Source organism: Apteryx mantelli, chromosome 10, assembly GCF_036417845.1.
Source record: "Apteryx mantelli isolate bAptMan1 chromosome 10, bAptMan1.hap1, whole genome shotgun sequence".
Lineage (NCBI taxonomy): Eukaryota > Metazoa > Chordata > Aves > Apterygiformes > Apterygidae > Apteryx > Apteryx mantelli.
The window spans coordinates 10725507-10745478 of record NC_089987.1 but is presented as its reverse complement, the minus strand read 5'-3'; the positions used below and the strand labels follow the sequence as shown (position 1 = coordinate 10745478).

General features: G+C 38.1%; 1 protein-coding gene across 2 annotated transcripts in view; it reads right to left on the bottom strand.

Moving 5' to 3' along the window:
- Positions 1-1905: 1905 nt before the first annotated feature.
- CDH5 (cadherin 5) overlaps positions 1906-19972 on the bottom strand; it is a 34294-nt gene continuing 16227 nt past the window's right edge. The window contains exons 2-12 of one of the 2 annotated variants that reach the window (XM_013941135.2): positions 16757-16958; positions 12782-13070; positions 12576-12692; positions 11438-11602; positions 10842-11029; positions 8743-8996; positions 8023-8165; positions 7018-7142; positions 5872-5980; positions 5355-5600; positions 1906-4571 (exon numbers count right to left, since the gene is read on the bottom strand). In XM_013941135.2, the coding sequence (XP_013796589.1) occupies positions 4078-4571; positions 5355-5600; positions 5872-5980; positions 7018-7142; positions 8023-8165; positions 8743-8996; positions 10842-11029; positions 11438-11602; positions 12576-12692; positions 12782-13070; positions 16757-16948 (2322 nt within the window). In that variant the 5' untranslated portion in view covers positions 16949-16958 and the 3' untranslated portion in view covers positions 1906-4077. Of the gene's footprint in view, positions 4572-5354; positions 5601-5871; positions 5981-7017; positions 7143-8022; positions 8166-8742; positions 8997-10841; positions 11030-11437; positions 11603-12575; positions 12693-12781; positions 13071-13580; positions 13660-16756; positions 16959-19972 lie in introns of those variants that run through there. The other variant, XM_013941134.2, reaches the window with a different exon arrangement.

The window sequence follows — 19972 nt, the reverse complement described above, 5'->3', positions numbered from 1 at the left end:
TTACTCCTCAAGTTTTGAAATATCTATAAAAAATTATGAAAGGGAAATAGGTCAGGAAAGATGACAATTTTTCTTTTTTTCTGTCCTAGCCCCACCTGAAATATAATGGAAATAAGTAAAACTGTTATTTCTAGCCAAATAATATATCTGCATGTGTACTACTACCATGAGCACTTCCCTCCAAGTGACGTGCGTAGGAGCATCAAGAGTGACAAAATTTGAAATAGTTATAGGTGGATCTATACTCCAAGCTCTAAGCTCCAAAAGGCCAATGCTGCTTTCCATGACGTGCTCACTGTGATTTGGCCTGGCTGGAAGGTGGTACCTATGTCCGGGCAGGTCTGAAGACAAGGGTGGCTGGGTCCCCTCTGGAGCTCCCCTTGTTGCTGAAGGGAAGAAAGGGAAGAATCCACTAATAGAAGAAAGAAAACAAGAACTCAACAAGAACAGTTCATTTTTTTTCTCCTTTTATAATGAATCTTAATTTTTGCAGTTTTTGCCGTTATGTTCTTCCTAACGGCGTATCAGTGGTGCTGGACTGTAATAGCTGATATAACTCTTTTTTCTCCGAGTAGTGGAAATTCATTTTGATAAAGGGAACTTAGCTCCCCTGACTTATTTGGGAAGTATGGCAGGGTGCCAGGTGTTAATATTCAAACAGCTTTCCCTTGCTACTGTGCTACTTATCAAGGATTCCAATCACAAGTCATTATTTCAGAAAAAATTCTAATGGGATGGGAGTAAAAAACCTTTATTAAATGGCATGGACTTCTCTGAATGTAGTAAAATAATAATTTATGATATACTTTTAGGGATAAGAGATTAAAATGCATATTAATTAAATGAATAATGAAAACCTTTATGAAAATCTGTGGTACAAGTTACAAACAACTGTTTAATCAAATCTTTGGAAAAATGCATTTCATTATAACATAATTAGCACATCTATTGTGTTTTTCATACAACTTGTGCTAACGTGTGTTTGATTCTGAGTTTGCTCATGGCAATTAGAACTTAAGGAATTGAACTTTTTTGCTTTATTCCAAGCTTTGTAAACTGTGAGTGCCGTATCTGGGGAAAATTGATGGGATTTTTTTAAAGCATTAGCATATCTTGGGAGTATATTGGGGTAGTCATTATTAGTAGAGAAAGGAGATATTAAAGAACCATGCTATCTAAAACTGCAAATGTAGGGATCATTTTTTATTTCCCTGTCAGAGGTGTCTACTATTTTTGGGTCAGATCTAATTCCTGGATTGTGAGAAAGTTGGAGCTTTTTGTGTAACACAGTTTAATCCTGCTTGCTTATATCTGTAGCAGCAGGTAGGAGAATAAGATGAAGGTAGCAGGCCGGTCTGCTGGGGCTTGGTGTTTCCCCCTGCCACGAGACGGGGAACTGACCGCGGTGGCGGTGGCATCGGTGTAGCCCCCACACGTGGGGGTAGATGCTGACCCGAGGCTCTAGGACTTTGGCTCCTGCCCGGATCCCTTTCCATTTGAGCAAAGTACGTTTGCAGTAAGGACAAAGGGCAGGATGTCAGTGAAAATGGTGCTTCCAAGTCCCTGTGGTGCCCGGCTGCTAAAATACCAAACACGTGGGAAGGGATATAATGTGTCCTGTAGGGCTGGCCAACACTCGGCCTCCAAAGGCAGAGGATTCAACCTCTGCAGCTGCTCAGGCCAGACTGCACTGTTGGGCTTTTGCTCTTCCCCACCTCATGAGCCTTCCTGACAGCTTTCCAAAGAGCGGGACAAAATGTCTTTTGTGGTAAATCCGTTTATGAATTTGTGTCTAATTTCAGTTTGATTTGAGTGTAGATTCCAGTGTTTTTGTGGTTGAATTCACTCTGACACAAAGCCTGGTAGTGTCTTTGTGGAACTCACTAATACACAGGACACCCAAACTTGAAATTCACTTTTATGTAGTTAAAAAAAAAAAAATACAGTACAGCAACATAAAAAGAAAATATCCAGTGTAAACTCTTTATACAGTGGAAATCGATACAGTGTTTCTTAAAATAGCTTTATAAAACAGATTTAAAAATAGCGATTACAGATAATACTATCAAGATGATGCTTACTGAAGTACTTTATTTACTGCACTAAATAATTTCATAACTAACTTTACCTGTTGATTGCCAATATCTTAATTACTGATGAAAACCTTAAACTGTAAGTATAATTAGTCAGAGTTCTTTATAACATACTAACATGTGGAACCTCAATAGCATACACTGTTGACTGGATTAAGCAAAATAAAAGTGAATGAACACAATAAAAATAAACCAAGACTGTCATCCCAACATGTGCTTCTTTTATAAAGGGTCTGATCCAAAGCTGATTTGATTGATGGGCAGGATGCTACTTATTTTTCCTTAAGTTTATATTTGAAAATTTGAGTGATTTGAATTATTGATGATAGTATGCATTAGTGTCCTGCTAAATGTTGTGTTAGACAACTTTTTTATAGTAATGGAGGACTAATGTGAGACCATATTATAATGCATTGCTATTTCCTGCTGAGAAAGCCTTTTTTGGGAAGGGAGTGTAAATTAGAGATGTCATGGATAACTGAAAAGCAAATTTGTGAGGTTCCACTACTCTGGTTTAGAAAAAAAGAAAAAGATTTAGTGTTATCTGGTTAGCTACCAAATTTAAATAATCAAATCAACTAGACTGATACATACAGCTCCAGCACAGATTCTGCAAAACTGGGTATCTGCGTGGTTGGGTTCTGTTCCTATCGAAGGCAATGGGAGGCTGCATTGCCAGGAGCCAGGGACAGGCCATTGTCCTAAGACACACGCTTTTTTACAAAATGTATATGGCTGGATAACTTCACGCACGGGAAGTTTCATCCTTTTCATTGTGTGGCTCTTCATCAGGTGAGAAACTAAGCACATGCTTACCAGGGACATAGTGACTGCAGCTCCAAAACCTTTCTTACATTTGTGGTTCTTTCATGCATGCAAATGCATAGGTGTATAGCATTCCGGTTTGGAAGTCTACAATATTTTCCTAGATGGAAAATACCCGTTTTACAGTACCTGCTTAGGAAAAATCAAAACAGTTTCACAGTAATGAGGCCCTTTATTTGTTTGTCCCTGAAATAATAAAATTCCTTTAATAAGGTTGAATAGAAAACTTACTCAACCCTTTTAGAGATCTAGAGACACCTATGTTGCAATCTGGAGAAATCTACAGTATTGGAGTCTTAACATTCCCCTGATCTCCAGGTTTCCTGCCCTGCAGGAAGGATACCATTGAATAACACTGAGGTCCTATTTACAGCCAGAAGAAATAATTTTGCTGATAGCTAGAGGAATTCTAGCACTCCAGAAAGGTGCCTGAAATCATCATCAGGCTGTTAAAAATGACAGATGAAACCAGATTGTGCATCTAAAAATCCTCTCTAATTTTATCTTTAACTCAGATTTGTAGTAGAAGACTATAAAGCAAGAATAATTAATAGATTGGAAAGAAGAAAAAATCATGCCTCTTTTTGAATGTGATGGAATAATTTCTAATATTAAGTGATAGACCATATGTTCCTCCTTGCCTCTGCTGGGTAAGTGTAAGCATGGAATATAAATGCAAGATGTTACAAGAGGGCCAGGCAAACCAGTGGGCCCGAGATCCAGGAGGTTATACAAAACATGCCTTCCCAACACCACCGAGCCTCTCCATTTCAACGGATGCTGATCCTGAACGCATGTTGATTAAAAGAATACAGGAGAAGGAATGAAGGAGAAACTGGAAACAGAGCCACTTTTTAAGGAGAAGTGTTCATCTGGATGGGGAGTTGTGTCCTAGAAGACTCAAGCAGGTCCCCAAGCAGCAATTTGGGGGAAAGAGCAGAATGCTAGGAAGGATGGCAATGCTAGGAGAAGTCAATATATTTAACTTGTGTGTTTCTTTTTATCCCTACTGCTGTCAGGATTTTTTCTTGTCTGTCTGAAATCCTAGTACTGCTTGGGTAAAAAGCTGTGAATCCTTCTTTGGCCACTGAAAGGCTCTTGATGTCTATCTGTAGCAGGAGGGAGAAAATTGGCTAATTAGAAAATGGCTAATTTGAACTCAATACACAAAATCTTCATTTGGTTCTGACCCATAAAGCTCAGCTAACATTTTAAACCTTGGTCCCCAGTCATTTAGAAAGTCATAATCAATATCTGAGTCTGAGGAGCCTGATGCCAAAGAACTGAGAGACTCTGCAATGGACTCAGCACCTTCGTAGCCGTAAATGTGAAGTGTGTCATATGGTAGCAAATCCCTGTCATTGTCGGCTTCATCCTTCTTAACTTCAATCATAATTTCCATTTCTCCAGCACCAGAAGTTATATTTCCAGAAGGTTTTTGGATTTGTGCATACGGAGAGGGCACTGCTTCTGGCTTTATACCATTCTTACGGACAGAGTTGAGTACAGACACGTCATAGCTCGTGGTATCCATTTCACCACCACCTTCTTCATCGTAAGTGACAAGTTGCTCATGAATCTCTGCCACGTTCCTCCCAAGACCACTCAAATCCTTCTTGTGTCTCTTTCTTAGCAGAATTAGCAATACAATTACTGCAAAGAAAATATACATCGGCAAATGTAAATAGAGATGTAAGGAAGCAGAGTAAAACAAGTTGCATTTCAGATACGTAAAATATGAAGGTTTGTTTTTTTCTTGAGGGGAAGAGATTATTAGACATTGTAGGTTTTGTGTGTTCTCAAAGCAGTTCAGTCTGTACAGAAATTGTGACTCTTGAACTAGAGTCACAAATTCATTGAATAGCTCTATCAACTATTGCCTTGAATTGGCAAATCTTTTCATGGCAGGCATTAAATGCTACTTATATTGTGATATTTGTGATGGGGACCTCTTCTCAAGCAACAAAAACCCCAACAGTTGCCCATTCTCTGGTAGATTCCAAATACAGCAAATAGATGATCTATCAACTTGTTACAGATGTATTTATATAAATATGTTCACTGGACTGTTTAAAGGGTGTCGGGACTAGTTTAGCCTTTGGAAACAGGAATTTGTTGTTTGTTGTTGCTGCGTTGGCACAAATTTCCTGATTTATAGCTCCATGTGAGCCTAGTAACAATGAGTCAAGTATATTATGTAGACCTGCAATAACCTTTCCAATGGCTTAACCTCTCCAATAGAACAAATACAGTTTAATAGTTGAAAATATGCTAACAGGCCAGGTAAAAAGAGCAAATTAAATGACTCAAATAGTTAGAGTATTTCTGCTTTCATGACCATTTTATAGGCACAAAGTTTTTGTGGACTCAGTTAAGAAAAAAACAAAAATTCCCCACATTTTAAGTCAGAGAACATTACAAAAGTCAAATACTTACCAATGATTGTGAAGATGCAGATGAAAATTGCCACCAGTGCTTGAATACTAACTCCAACTTGTTGAACTTTTTCCTCACAAAAAGTGAAGTTGCCTTTTTCATTACACTTGCAGACACTGATGACAAGCGTATTTGTGCTGCTGAGGTCAGGATCACCATTGTCTGAGATGATGACAGGCAGGTAGTGGATTTTTGCAAGTTCACGATTAAACTGTCCATATTTGACAGTGATATTAGCTGTGTTATCTGGAAGAAGTAACAACATATAATTAAGTGATAATCTCTACCTGATTTTCCTTATAGATTGTTGGTACATCTTCTGCTGAGACAGAGCAAGCCGTTAGGAAAGCCAGTCAAACTTGGGTGGCAACAAACAACATTTCTGTAGTAGGTTAAGACTTTCTAAATAACAATACCTCAACTGGACCAAACTTGGGTTATTGCTACACCTTTTCTCCCCTGTGTCCTAGTGTCTCACTTAGGCTATCTGAGAAAATCCACTGCAGAGATACACTACCATAGTTCTCAATCAAAGAGAAGTTGCTATCTTCTGTGGCCAGGGAGTATTTGAAGAAACCTCTAGGTGATACTTCATCCTTGTCAGTAGCTGAAATCCTGACGATTACCTATAAAGAAGGAAGAGGTCATAATTTTCAGTATGCATTGCCTCTAGTGGTAAAAAGGCTTAGAGTATCTAAGTTAAAGCTGGGCTGTGTATCCTGTGTAACAATTTCAGTAAAGGGCAGGGCAAAGAAGTTTCATGATGCTCCTCTTCCAGTTCTTCCAAGGGAAGTAATTTCCTTATAACTCTTCAAAAAGAGCACTGTCTTTCTCCTAAAATAGTGATTCAACTTCACTGACAGGTGGGAGACAAAAGATAAAGTCTTGGGTAATTAAAGCATAAAAAATGTCTTATGCTAAAAGACATAATGAATGTTCATTGAAATACATAAGATGGATATCTTCTGAAGTGTTCAACTTATTTAGAGATGAGTCTCAGTCATTGAATGTCATTGAGACTTCCACTCCTGAATGACCTGCTTGTTTTTGAAAACCTCAACCTGCAGTACAGTAGATGTATAATACATACAAGATGTGTATAATTATATCCCAAAGGTAGTTTAAACATTAAGTTAAAGGTGAAATAGTACCTTGTGTGTTCTAACAGATTCCTTCAAAGAGTCCAATCTGTTCCAAAGATTGTAAATTAATCAAACATTATATATATATACGCTAAATATGTGTATCTGAGGCCGAACATCTAAAACCACAAATGCTAATACTACTTGTGTATGCAAATAATTGCCCACTCATAAATACTACAGTAACATTGCATGTGGCAGTGTGGCAACTGAATTGCTAATTTTTGCTTTGCAAGTATTGTCTTTACTTCCCAGTTCAATTGCTAATGCATGTACATACTTACAAACCTGGAGGGGAGGCACTGTGCAGTCCATGTGTGTAAGCAGATAAATGCCTATAACCTATCAGTATAAAGTCCTAAAGAGAGATTTCTGACCTCTGACAGTTTGGAAATTGCTGAAAATAATTTCAGATCAGGTGTTTGGCTGTGAAAACTGAGACTAACTTTTTAATAAAAGACATGTTTGCTTAGACTTGGAAGTAGATAATTCAGGATTAAGGAAAAAACCTCCTGTCTCACCTTTCCTGGTGCAGCATTTTCACACACTCTGGGTTCCTCGAGATAAACAAGTTCTGGAGCATTATCATTTACATCCATAACTATGACATGAACTTGGGCATGTGATTCTCTGTCAGAAAGCTGGCCTGAAAAAAACCACCAACAACACATGTCACTTAGATGTTGGGAATCTCAGTGGTGTATTGCTCCCTTTTTCCCTTGCTTGTGTCCATCTTTGTGTCTCCTGCATGATGAATAAAGAGAGTTCCTAGCTCCATCATTCATACTGACTTTTCCTTTGATAGATTCAGAGTTTTTTCTAACAACTTTCATATTGGACTAAATTATCCAGGCTCTGTGAGGAAGAAGAGAGGAAAATGGTAATTGCTTATGGCTTCTTGGTTCTTCAGACTCTGTGACTGTGGTGTCCAAGATCATCCTCTGGCATTAAGGCCACTGGCACAGAGGCAGGGTTGTGATGGTGAGGCCAGTGCAGGGCCTGGCCCTGACACAGACATTGTCACTCAACAGTTGGAAACCCCAGGACAACGTTTGCTATGGGAGTCGGGCTTTAGTTTTACTGCTGTGCTGGAGTAAGAGAAAGCGATAAAGGCAACGGCAGCTGTGCTTGGGCAGCTGGAGCGCGGGGCGGGAGGCGAGCTGCACGGAGGTGCCGGTGCAGCCGCGGTCCCCCTGCCCTCGCTCGGCAGCGACGTTTGTAACTGGGCGAGGGCGGGAGGCAGCTGGGATGTCTCTGCTCTAACCATGAGGCTTATCCATTCATCCCGAGCTTCTTCCTCTCCCCGTGCCCTTTTTATTCCTTTAACACACTGAATGTGTGAATGAATCTTTTTTAGGTATTTATTTGATTTGGAAGATTATTGTGCAGAGCCTGTGAGCATCTGCTTCATTTGTAGCTCAGTGTGAACAAGCTGTCAGGTTGAGGCTTTCCTTTTTGATAAGCTATAGTCTTGCTGTACGGTCATATTCTGATTTCTTTCAAAAAAGAAAATAGATAGCACTTACCATCTTCAAGGACTTCCTGGGCTGCTACTGTTATGTTGTAAGAGGCACTGAATTCTCTGTCCAGAGGTTTAGGAATTTGAATAATTCCAGTATCGGATATTCTAATGTAGTCTCCATTAGGACTGGCTCTTCGGCGACTAAATCTGGTTTTTGTTTAAAAAGAGATATGTTAATACAAGGGTGATAATACTGTGTTTCACTTCTGTTCTTCATAGTAGAAGGCTAGAGAGGAGTTGTATGACAAATTGCATTAATATGATGATCAGACTCTTCCAGAATATTCCCCTAAAATTATGCAAGCTGTGAGAGTGTAATATATCATCAGAAAAGGTCCCAAATTATAGTCCTTTGCTGGTTAAGAAGTCTGTTTTATTTTCCTTTCAAAGCTCATGCTCAAGAAAGTTATTACAATAAAAATTACAACAATAAATTATAGCCACATAAAGGTATCCAGAATTATACATTTTCCCATAAATGTGCAAATGTTTTATAAGTGATTCTATGTGGTAATTACATGGGTAAATGTAACTTATGTTCATATTTGTTGGTTCCAGTATATGTCCATGGTTGAAGTGACTGAAAAATTAAATTGGATTTTTTTTTCAGCTTGTGGATTTCTGAAAAATTGGGCAAAATTCTCTTAGTTACTTATCAAATTCTGGGGATCATTAACAAATTCTCAATTTTCAAATAGAATTACTAGAGCTAGTGTCATGTTACCTGATTTTCCGTTTAGCTGCGTCAGGGTCATGTGCCCAAACTGAGCCAAGTGTTCGTTTTTCTGGATCATTTTCTCTTACTTTAAAATCATATGGCAGTTTAGTGAAGACAGGAGGCTCATCAACATCGGTAACTTCAATGGTAACAGTCGAGATGCTCCTAGAACCACCAGATTTAAAATAGCGAAGATCAACTGTGGGATCTGTTGCTTCAATGTCAAACTTGTATTCTGCTACTTTTTCGAAGTCCAGGGGCTAGAAAAAAGATAAACAGATATTCTTCTTTTGTTGATGTCTAAGTAAACTTTGCATTGGCTATCTATGCAAATTAAAGCTCTGTGCTGGCATTTTTCTTTGGAAATACTAGCAAATTTCAAATTAACTACATTCTTGGGAAAGCACTTCCTCACTGAACTTCTCTTTTTCACAGGTAGGGTGGCTTGAGCAACTTCTGGTTTTGAATAAATTTTTTCAGTATTCAAAGTTCAGCAAAACTTCTCAGTTTAAATAATTTTCTTTTTACAGTTCTGTAGCTGTAGGCTTCTGTCGGAGGCTGTGCTCTCTCCCCCTAGGCTACATCAGAGCTCGTCCAAGCTTGTTTAGCTCCTTTTTCTCAAAGGTGAGGGCCAGATTCTCCTCCTCCTGGCCAGGCTTTCTGTTCTGCAGTCATTCAAGGCTGATTTCCTAGCTGCACTGACCGATAGCTGGGACAGGTAGTGATAAACAACATCCACTTGCTTGTTTTTCTCATTGCCTGATTGTAAAAGGCATCCCGTAATGGAAAGAAGGCCAGGAACTAGGGCAGTGAGAAAAAACCCAGCTATCTCTTATTTCAAAGTTTGGGTCCATATGCACTGTTGTCTGAGATTGTATATGTACTGTGAAATATACAGTAGTTAACAGTAGTGACTGTTTTTTTATTTGAGTGAACACAGTAAATGGAAATGATAGTGCTTATCTAGCAGTTGAAATTTTATCTCAAATGGTTGTATATTTATAATTATGGAGTACGCATGCGGCCCCTTGCATAACATTGGGGTGAATTTTGCCCACTGTGTGTTAAAAGATGAGCTGGTTCTTAGCAGCACAAACTCCAAAGGAGCCCGCTACGCTGGGGGGTCTCCTGGTGCTGGTCCTCGCGGCGCAGGCTGCCGGCAATGCAGCCTGCAAAGAACTGGCACTCCTCAGGGTCCTGAAAGGATCGGGGAAGGGCTGCGTTTGGGGAGGAAAGGCTGCTCACACCTAATGTTATCACATCTCCAGACTTCACTGGAAGTACTGTAACATTTGGTGCTTTTTTTCCTTAAAGTTTTCTCCTCTTCTTGACGACATTGCTAGTCTTAATAGTTAGAGGGAGGCTTGGAAGTAAAAAGCACATTCATGTCAATCTGAGTATTCCAGGAGATAATTTATAGTCAACGCCCTTTTTTTTACTGTAAGTCAATGAAATCAATGCATGCTTGGCAACACTCCATGTAATGCAGGAATGTCCCTTGGTACAAATTAAGTTGCTCTGAGAATTAAAAAACAAAGAGCAAACTATGATAAAAGCTTTGAAGAGTCTGGGCCCTCTTACAGAGCTACCAGTAAGTAACTGGGAAGCTCTGAAAATGCGTTGAGGAAGGTAAGAAGGCTTTCACTAGGACTGGACCAAGTGCCAAATTCTAAAGAGCACTTTCAGAAGAGCGTTCAGGTGGACTCGTTCGTGTTTTCTGCTTTGTTTTCACTTTGACTGCAGAAGAGAAAGATTCTTTGACTTGGTTGGGAGCCTAAACTGCTAAAATCATTGACTTTTTAAAACATGTGAATATCTGAAGCTTGAGAGGAGCCTGACATGCAAACCTGAACATCTGACTTAGTCTCCAGTGCACTCTTTGCAATAATTCAAGGTTTTCCCAGTACTGGTGGCTGAAATGGGCTAGTACATCACCAGCTGTTCTCATCACAGAGCTCACAGTTCAGGCTTCTCTGGATAAGCACATTTCATGTTGCGACTTCCACACATTTCCATTTTTTCCTACTCCTAGTCCTGTGCGGAATCACTCTTGTTACAAATGGAAAAATAAGATAGTCATCTTTGTCTGTTACTAGGGAAAGTACCTTCTTTGGCCTAATGATTCCTTCGTTTGTGAATGGATTTGCTACAATTTCAAAGGTGTCCCTGTAATCTCCTCTGACAAAACTGTATTTCGTATTTCTATGTTGTGGTTCATCAACATCTTCCACTTTGACTCTGCCAACTTCTCCTCCTACTGAAACGTTTTCAGGAACTTTAAAGTGAAACGACGCTGTTAAAGAAAAAAAAACAGCAAAAAAGAGAGTGTGCTCATGAAAGCTAGAACTTAGTTAAAAATTGTTCTTAGTTTTTAGACATACAGAACAATATTTCCTTGAGAATTCAGTTATCTGTCTCTACAGACAGTACTTTTGATGTATTTTTTATAAAAGTTTAATTAATTCTCAACATTGTCAAGATTTTGTAGAAAGTGATGAAGTTAGTATCAATCTTTTTCTGTTCTAGGTGTGCATCAGCTGGGTAATGTAGCTAGGGCTGAAATACAGAAGACCCTCTGAATATGTGAGATTCTTTTGTCCATTTTAAAGAAATGTTAAATTGTGATGAATTCTGATATAAATCTGTTTTAATCATGCCAACCCTTGCTTTCCAACTGATACACCACTTGCATTATACTTACGGTGTTTGAATACTGGGAAGTTGTCATTGATGTCAGTTAAAGTGATAATGACTGTAGCAGTGCTTGAATCCCCAGAAGACCCTGGAGCATCTTTTGCTTTAACAATAATTTCATATGTTGATTGATTCTCTCTGTCTAAATCAGCCCTGGTTGTAAAAATCACACCTTTAAAAAAATAACATTGAATATGATTAGATTTTGTAGCATGTCTGACATCTCTTAATTTTGACAGCTCATTTTTGCCTTATGCCATGCATTTGGCTTTAAGTAGCATTTTAACAGTGGTGTTTTTCTAATGTTAGAAATGCTAGAAATCTTTCTATATGATGGCGTATTTGAGAGGTTTTTGTACAATACATTCCTTTAAACTGATCTTTGCTGCTTACAAGCATAGTTAATTCTAACAATGCCTAAGCTTGATCCCTATAGCACTTAGAGAGTTTGTCTGACCACTGCTTTGTCTGAGCTTCAGAGAACCAATATGCTTTCTGCTTACAAGAGAGATTCACATTATTTGTAAGCTTAAAGAAGAAAATTTAGGGACAAAAAGTGTTAAATTATTGATTATAAAACTGGAAACCACATTTCAAAATCAAAATCAAACCAATAAAATGCACTTCAGTTCGTATGTAATGAGCTGCTCCAGGTCTCAACTAATTGGGGAAGCTGGTTACCCAGCCCTCCTAACTCCAGAGCTGCGAAGCTGTAGGGAATTCTCTAGGCATGGAATCACCATCTACCTCTTGCTTATTTTTTCATAGCATTTCTGTGAGTTTTTCTTGAGCAATGCAATTTCTGGATTTATGTATTCACCTTTTTCTGTTTGGTCACAGGAATGATATCCATGCCAAACTGAAAACATAAACTTAAATTAGCTCCTAGTCAGTCTCTTCCTCAGTGGGAAAAAAGGACTTGTTATCTTGTCATTTAGTTCATGGCACCCAATATCCTGACTTTAATAGTTCATTTTCAGATGCAGACAGTGGCACTGTGCCATTATGAATGAAAAATCTTTCAAAATTACAATCAATAATTGTATTTGTAACTTATTCTCCACCTTGTCCAGAAAGAAAAAGGCTTAAAACTGTGTTTCTTAAAAGCATAAGATAGAAGTTTGACATTTGCATAGCTGACCTACCGGAATCATCAACTGTGAAATATTCGTCTCCTTTAATGACTTGGTAGGTAACCGTGGCATGACCTGTAACTGTTGGGTCGTCAGCATCTACAGCTGTCACTTTGGTGACCGAGGTTCCTAGAAAAGGATTATCCAGCAGTACGTTTAGCACAAATTCTGCTCTTTAGTCAGGGTCATGAAGGGAAATGAGTGAATGAAGAACGTACCTACTGGTGACATTTCTGGGACAGATCCATTGAATACCTTTTGTACAAACACGGGGACATTGTCATTAATGTCATAAACCTTGATAATAAATTTAGATGGTGGTTCCAGCGATTGGTTGTTTCTTCTGTCAATAATGAGAGCTGTCAGCTCATACTCTGCTTTTTTTTCTCTATCTAGCCTCTCAAATGCATATACATCACCGCTGTCTTCTTCCACTTTGAAGATGATGTTGGCATATTCACCCTCAAGAATATACTTAGCATTGTTGTTCCTTACACTCGACATGATCTAGAAGGCATAATTCAAAGAGATAAAAGTGAGCTTTGGCATCTGGATGCAAAACAGTTTTACCAGATGTTGCACATAATCATAACCTCCATCAGATTCAATCTGAGAGCAGAATAGTCATCAAGAATTTTGGTGGCTGCTGGAGTATTGCTGAACAAACAGCACCACAGTAGCTACTTTACTACATCCTATATCCAGGCCTGTAGGATGAAACTCGGATTTAGACTGAAATTTGCTTGCTTATATACCAAGAATTTTTTTTTTGATTAAATCTCACAGTTTCTAAAAATATAAATTGCTCATGCAGTTACAGATACAAATTGTTAACCTCATTATGACATTCAAGCGCCGCCCTGTTCCATTCGAGCTATTCTTGTTTGCGAGTAACCTTCCGAACATAGCAGAGAGTCTGCCTAGGTTTCACTGAATTATGGTATCATATCCGTATTCACAGCTATTGACATTATTCAGCTTTATTATTTATTACTTAGCATTTAGCAGAACTCCTACCATAGCTGACAGCTTTCTTGTGAGTAGTCACATGTAGTTCCTTTATGATCAGTCTTTTAGGCTTATGCTTATGACAATAAGATTAAATTTTCACCTCCTAGGGTTTAAAAGTTAAGATTATATGCAATGAGAAAGGTATGGGGAAAAAAAGAATAAACATTAATCAGTTTTTAAATGTAATTTAATCCAATTCCAAATGGTCTTGCACATTATTTTATTTAATCTGGAGGTAATCTGATGATTCTTCCATTTCTGTACTTTCACCCATCTCAGTACACTGATAGCAGGTTTAAACCACAATTTTCTGTGCACTATATTAGCATTCTTACTTCATCAGGCTATTTATCAATAATTGCTGGGTTTGACCAAGAATTTCTAGTCTTTTGTTACTGATGTTATCATAAATTGCAGCTGTTTGTTATTCAGGATTTGATTTATCCTGTAGTTGTCATTTACTGCTGAACATCCTTTCATTTAGGCTTTCTATTTTGAAATGTGTCTTTAACATTTTCTTCCGTCATTTCACATAGTTAATCATGCTTTTGGGCTGCTGGGGCTGCTGAAGAACAGCTTACAACTCTGGAGATGTAACATGAAAAATAACCCCACCTTCATCTCAAAGATGGGAGTATGGTCTGTGCCTTCTCTCTCAATTTTTATTTACTTATTCAGTGTAAAAGAGGCAAACTTTGAAGACTGCCTTTGCTAAAACTGAGGATGAACCTACAAAGGAAAGCATCCAAGGTTGCGAAAGATAAAATCAAAACGTATCAGCATATTCCTGCAGCTGTCACTCAGTTCTGCCATGCTGCTGCTGTGGCCTTTTTAAAGGGTTTATCAAGTGTTCAATCCTGCAAATGCAATGCACTGAACACAGACATTGCAAAAGTAATCAGAAGCATTCCTCTGCTGAAAGGCCACAGAGCACAGTACAAAGTGAATTACTCTTATTTAGGGCAGCTCCAGGAATAGAAGCGTTCTCCTCAATCTCCTACTGAATTGGTCTGAGAAGAAACAGAGATACCCTGTGTTAGCTGAGAGTACCCTATGGCCTCTTCTCTCTCTCGTGCTTTCTGCCAGTAAACAGCCCTGATCCAGAAAGGTCTGTTTCGCTTTACCAAGACAGTCTTGACAGATGCTGATTGTTGTACGTGGGAGGAAAATGTGCAACTGCGTTTATCTGAAAAGTGTCAAACTAGTTCGATTTGAAAGACTAGACTGGAAGAACTTTGTCTGGGTGATGTGCAGTTAATCATAGGATTCTATGAGTGCCGCCCTGGAGAAAATGAGTTTGCAAGCAGGTCAATGCTCATTACATTTTTTTAACAGTTAATTGCTTTCACTTTGTGAAACAAAGTTATTTGATTGTGTAAGACATTTCCTAAACGTAGCATTTTTGGTTTGTATCTAAGCTGGGAGATATAAGCTATGTTTTTTAAAGCAAACAAACCAGCAAACAAACAAATACTCCAAGTACACCAAAGATCGAATTTTCAGAACCAGAGAATGCCTCATTCCTTGAAAGCAGTGGGAAAACTGACAGTAATTCTGGTAGGAGTAAAGATAGGCCAGTTCTAAAATTTTTTACCCACTACTTATTTTTGCATATATAAAATACACTACACTTTCGTTGTTTTATTTAACATCTGTATTTTCATCATTACAGTTTGACAGCTTGATGAGTAAAGGAACAAAACAAACTGAAAACCTTGTTGTAGGTTTAGATAGCCAACAGACAGTTTCAAGAGAGGCTGTAACATTAGAACTATATCTCTTAAATTCATACAATATTTTTAATGTTCATAAAACAAATTAATGTACTTGAAAGGTCATGATGAATGATACTTTCTAGTAGAAACAGACATCACAGCCATCAGTCTGTGGATATGTACAACAGCTGTTCATCACGACAATCCTGTTGGAGGGAACTGCCCCGCTGATCTGTCAGACAACCTGCCTGTGTGATCATTTCTGAATCTGATTCAGTAAAACTGAGTCAGATCAAGTTAAAATATTAAATACCATGTTTTTCCTAATGAGATTCTTACTGATTGATAAGGGTTGGGAAATTTTCGCTGGTGGAATTTAAGGAGATGGCCATTTCCAACATGTGGTGCTAATGGGAAGTTTGGAGTTCAGTGATTTCTCGAACTGGAATAGGATATATCTTTGCAACCTTTTACTACTTACAGTATCTGTGTGTTCTTTAGGTGATGCATATAGGCACAGATTATAACATATTAGATTAAATAATCAAATAAAAGCTCTTCTTTTATATCCACTCTGGTTTGAGTATCTTGAATTTCAACATTTACAAAAAAGTCCACAAATAAAGCATCTTTCATTCAAATTACTTCTCATTTTTTTAATCTGCAGAGATTTATACCTGCTACTTCTAATGAAATGCAGAAACACGAAACTGCAATTATACATTAAGCGTTTCAGAGCTTTATTGTTGTTAGAAATGAGGTACAAGTTCAGTAATTGTATATGACATTTTAAGGGGCAACTGTGGCACGATGGACAGATTTTGGGGGGAAGACAGTGTTTTCTGGAAATATACAATAGTGCTTCTTGGTAGAGAAAAAGTGCCCTAAATACCATGTGGGAGGAGTTTTATTGTAGTTGTTGTGTCAGTCTACTCAGGTTACAGGTTGTAAGTGTTTTAAACAGAACTGCTTTTGATTCTGAATAAAATATAAACTAGATTATCTACTAAAGGGCATTAATTGAGGAACTACTTCCTATTGCTAACTTTTCCAGTAAAAGGAAGCATTAAATCAAAATTTATTTTTATTTATTTATTATTACTGATCTCCCAAATTCTTGAAAGACAGAATCTTGAGCTGCCTGAAAATTATTGACATACATCAGCTTCCAGATTTCCTTCTAACTTTACACCAGCAGGCAATGCAACTGTTCCTTCACTTTGGATGCTCCATGCTTGCCATTCTCTAAAATTTATTTGTATTCTTCCAAAGAATTCTAATCCCTTTGACATCACTCTTGATTTATTCTATCTCCACGTTCTTAAGAATATAGCATGTTATTAAGTCCCATTTTTATTTCCTTGTTTTCCTTCTATTCTGCCTAAAATGCAAACAAGTGGCACTGTTCAAGACGCTCATTTGCTGTCTGCATTTCTAACTATTCATTGCCAAAAGACTGTTATTTACCTTTCCAACGTGGTGTGGTAATGGTGTATCAATCTCTTCTTTGATATGCATTTGGTTCCATATCCAGGCTCTTTTAAGTCGTTTATGACTGGTATCGTTTGAAGAAGAAAAGTTTTGTTCTGTTTTCTGACCTTCTTTATAAGCAAATGCTGGAGCCAAGAACAATGAGAAAAGTAGAATAAGATGCTTCATCTTCTGTAGCCTAGAAAGTATAATAAAATATGAAAGCTATGTAAATAACAACAGAATCACATTAATCAGAGAGAGCACACATAGAAGTGCAAATGGACTTTCCTAGAGGGATGGATTTTTCTAGAGGAAATTTGATTATTTTCTATACTTTTCATCTGATCAAATTGGAAATATGAAGCTTCTTCCTTGCACAAAACCATTTTAACCAGATGACATGACAACTGTAAAAAAACAAACAGACTAAGAAACTTTGAATTAAACAAAAAAATTGCAAGTTATTAAAACTGGCATCAAACCCAGCTTCTACGTGAGCTACCATAGTTAATGAGAAGAGAAGATTCAGTAGCAAAGATGGCCATTGTGTGCCATGGAAAACACTACAGAGCAAGGCCGTGGCGGGGAGTAGCCATAGGCAGCAACTCTGTGGCTGAGCCAGATCAAAGTTTATGTTAACTCAGCTTGAAATCATATGTTCCGGCCTGACAGACCAAAATGCAATGTTTTGACTTTCCCTGACACAGAATATGCTTTAATCAATATCTTCATATGGAAAATATTGATTTAGAATAAAACCTGTTTTTGGATGGAAAAAATGATTCATGTGAAATTTTCAATCAATTCCAAGTACAATGTAGAAAATTATCTTGCTCAGAGAGCTCATTTATTGATTCAGTTCCTTCTCATTTGAAAAGTGTGAAGACACATATAAAGTTCCTTTATCCCTTATTCTCAGGTTTTACCATATATAAAATGATCATTCCTGAAATTATGCTCAGGTAAAACCATTTTTTAAATCATATGTTAATATTAGCAAACTTTAGACCTGACTTTCGTATCAGATTGAGAAGTTCATTTAATGTAGCAAAGCTGATTAATTTTCTTTCTAAATTTCCCCTTTGCAATGTAAAGCACTGTGAAGGAACTTTAACACTCAGATAATCAGACTTTAAATTACACATAAATGACTTTTCATTAGCTCTTAGGAGCTGTCAGCATGTACATCAAAAATGAAACAGTTAATTGCGATAGAGCTAAGTTGACATCACACAGTTTGCTAAATGCAAGATTAAATTAATATTTTGGGCAGGAAGGCGGTGAGATATTTCCAAAATTGCTCTTTGGTAACGAGGCAATCAATGTTATCCTGTGGTGCAGCATCATTAACAGTAAAAAGATTTTATTACAACGTGAAATTTTGCTTTCCTGTACATTTCTCTTGTATACATTGTACAGAAGCTGTAGAACATTCCTTATTTGTGAATGTGTAGGAAATAGCTAAGTAAAAGAGTTTTGAAGCTGCTTTTTAGTACCTGAGCTGTGTTTTATGCAGTTTTTTGGATTTATATAAATCTTTTTGATTCAGATAGTTCTTTTGTATTCCATGTAGTTACTTGGGCTTTGAATTTTTTGCAGGAAAATGAGTGAGATTTAATTGTTTTGCATTGTTTTGTTTGGGTATGTGGGCCTTTTACAACTGGAGAGTGTGAGGCATTGAGTATGATTCTGTGTTGTGATCACTTCAGTCTGTCTTTTATCCATAAAATTATGAAGCATGGTAACCAAAGAAAAAGCCAGTTGGTTAATGTCAGCTAGTACAGACTATAGTTTTTGAAAATGTGTTCAAAAAGTCATTTCTTCTTGTTGCAGTGGTACAATGGGGATCTCATGTATTGCTGTAGTGAAGTGATTAGCTGGGAAAACGGAGGGCAATACTGCACACTTAAATTGCAGTTAATTTCACCGTAACTGATACATTTAAAAACACCCTTGCAGAAAGCATTATTAACTTAAAAAGTCAAATCTTCATTAAAGCATGCTGGTGTCGATATGGATCTGCTTTGTAAAGAGAAGTTTTGTGTCTTCCAGGTAGTCTGTTTGCAGGAACGGCTCTCTTGTCTTTAATGCTCAGTTCAGGGCCTGTCGCGGCCTCCGTCCGCCTCCCTGGGGGAGTTCTGCCGCTGATGCTGAGAATGAGTATGAGAAACGGCAACTCCAGGGCTCTGGTATGCTCATAGAGGGGAACTGCTTATTAGAAATGGAAGGCTCAAATTCCTAAGGAGCATACAATTATCTGTCTAGGAGCTCTGGGACTGAGGTAACATCCTGATTATTCCTAAGGATCCACTGAGCAAACACAAACTCTCCTTTTGAGTAGGTGGCCTGTATGTGTTTCACAGTTCAGGCCTTGTTTGAAAGGCTGGCTATTAATATAGAAAGCATTTGTGAGAAGACTAAGATGTCCCTTGGACATACATGTGATACTGCTGGGTATTATAGTAATATCCCCAACCCCCCTGTTTTAATTGAAAGCCTTTTTTATGCCCTCTTCACTAGTCTGAATCTTCTTAAATAGAGGTACATTTCTGCTGAAACTTAAGGAAGCCCTTTCAGTCAGCAGATCCATCATGTTCTCAGATTTTAAGGTGGTTTCACTTCCTTCAAGCACTCATTAATGAATTCTCTGTTGATGCTTTTCCGGTCTCTTTGGGAAGTTAAAAGTCCCTTTACGAACAATTTGTTTGGTGGAGTTTGGGTCTGCCCCCGGTATGCCTTGCAGGTCAAACATAGACTAAGACAGAAGAGCCCGTTGCAAAAAATGCCGTCTACTTCATCTTCGGCATTTTTCAGAATTTTTCATTTTGGTAGAAGTGCCACTGCACACCAGAGGGCTTTGCATGCCAGCCTTTTTAGGAATATTTGATTAGCATGGCTCCACAGGACAGTCTGACTCTGAGAAGAGTTACTGCATGATACTGTGAGTTTTCCATTCTGCAGTGGGGAGTCTCCATAACTGTTGAATCAGTAGTTGAATTTGTCATGGTGTTTAAGAATGCCCTTCTTCGGCAACATGTACGAACACTTCAGAAGCAGGACCCTGCAGAGCAGTAACTGGATAAGGGCACTGCCTTGGTGTGAAGGCCACGTTCCATGGATGCTACCTCCTGACAGGCTGTACTAAATGTCTGTCTTTTTCTGGCCATGATAGTTTTCTCTTCCAGCAGGTCTCATTTGAAATGCCAGAGG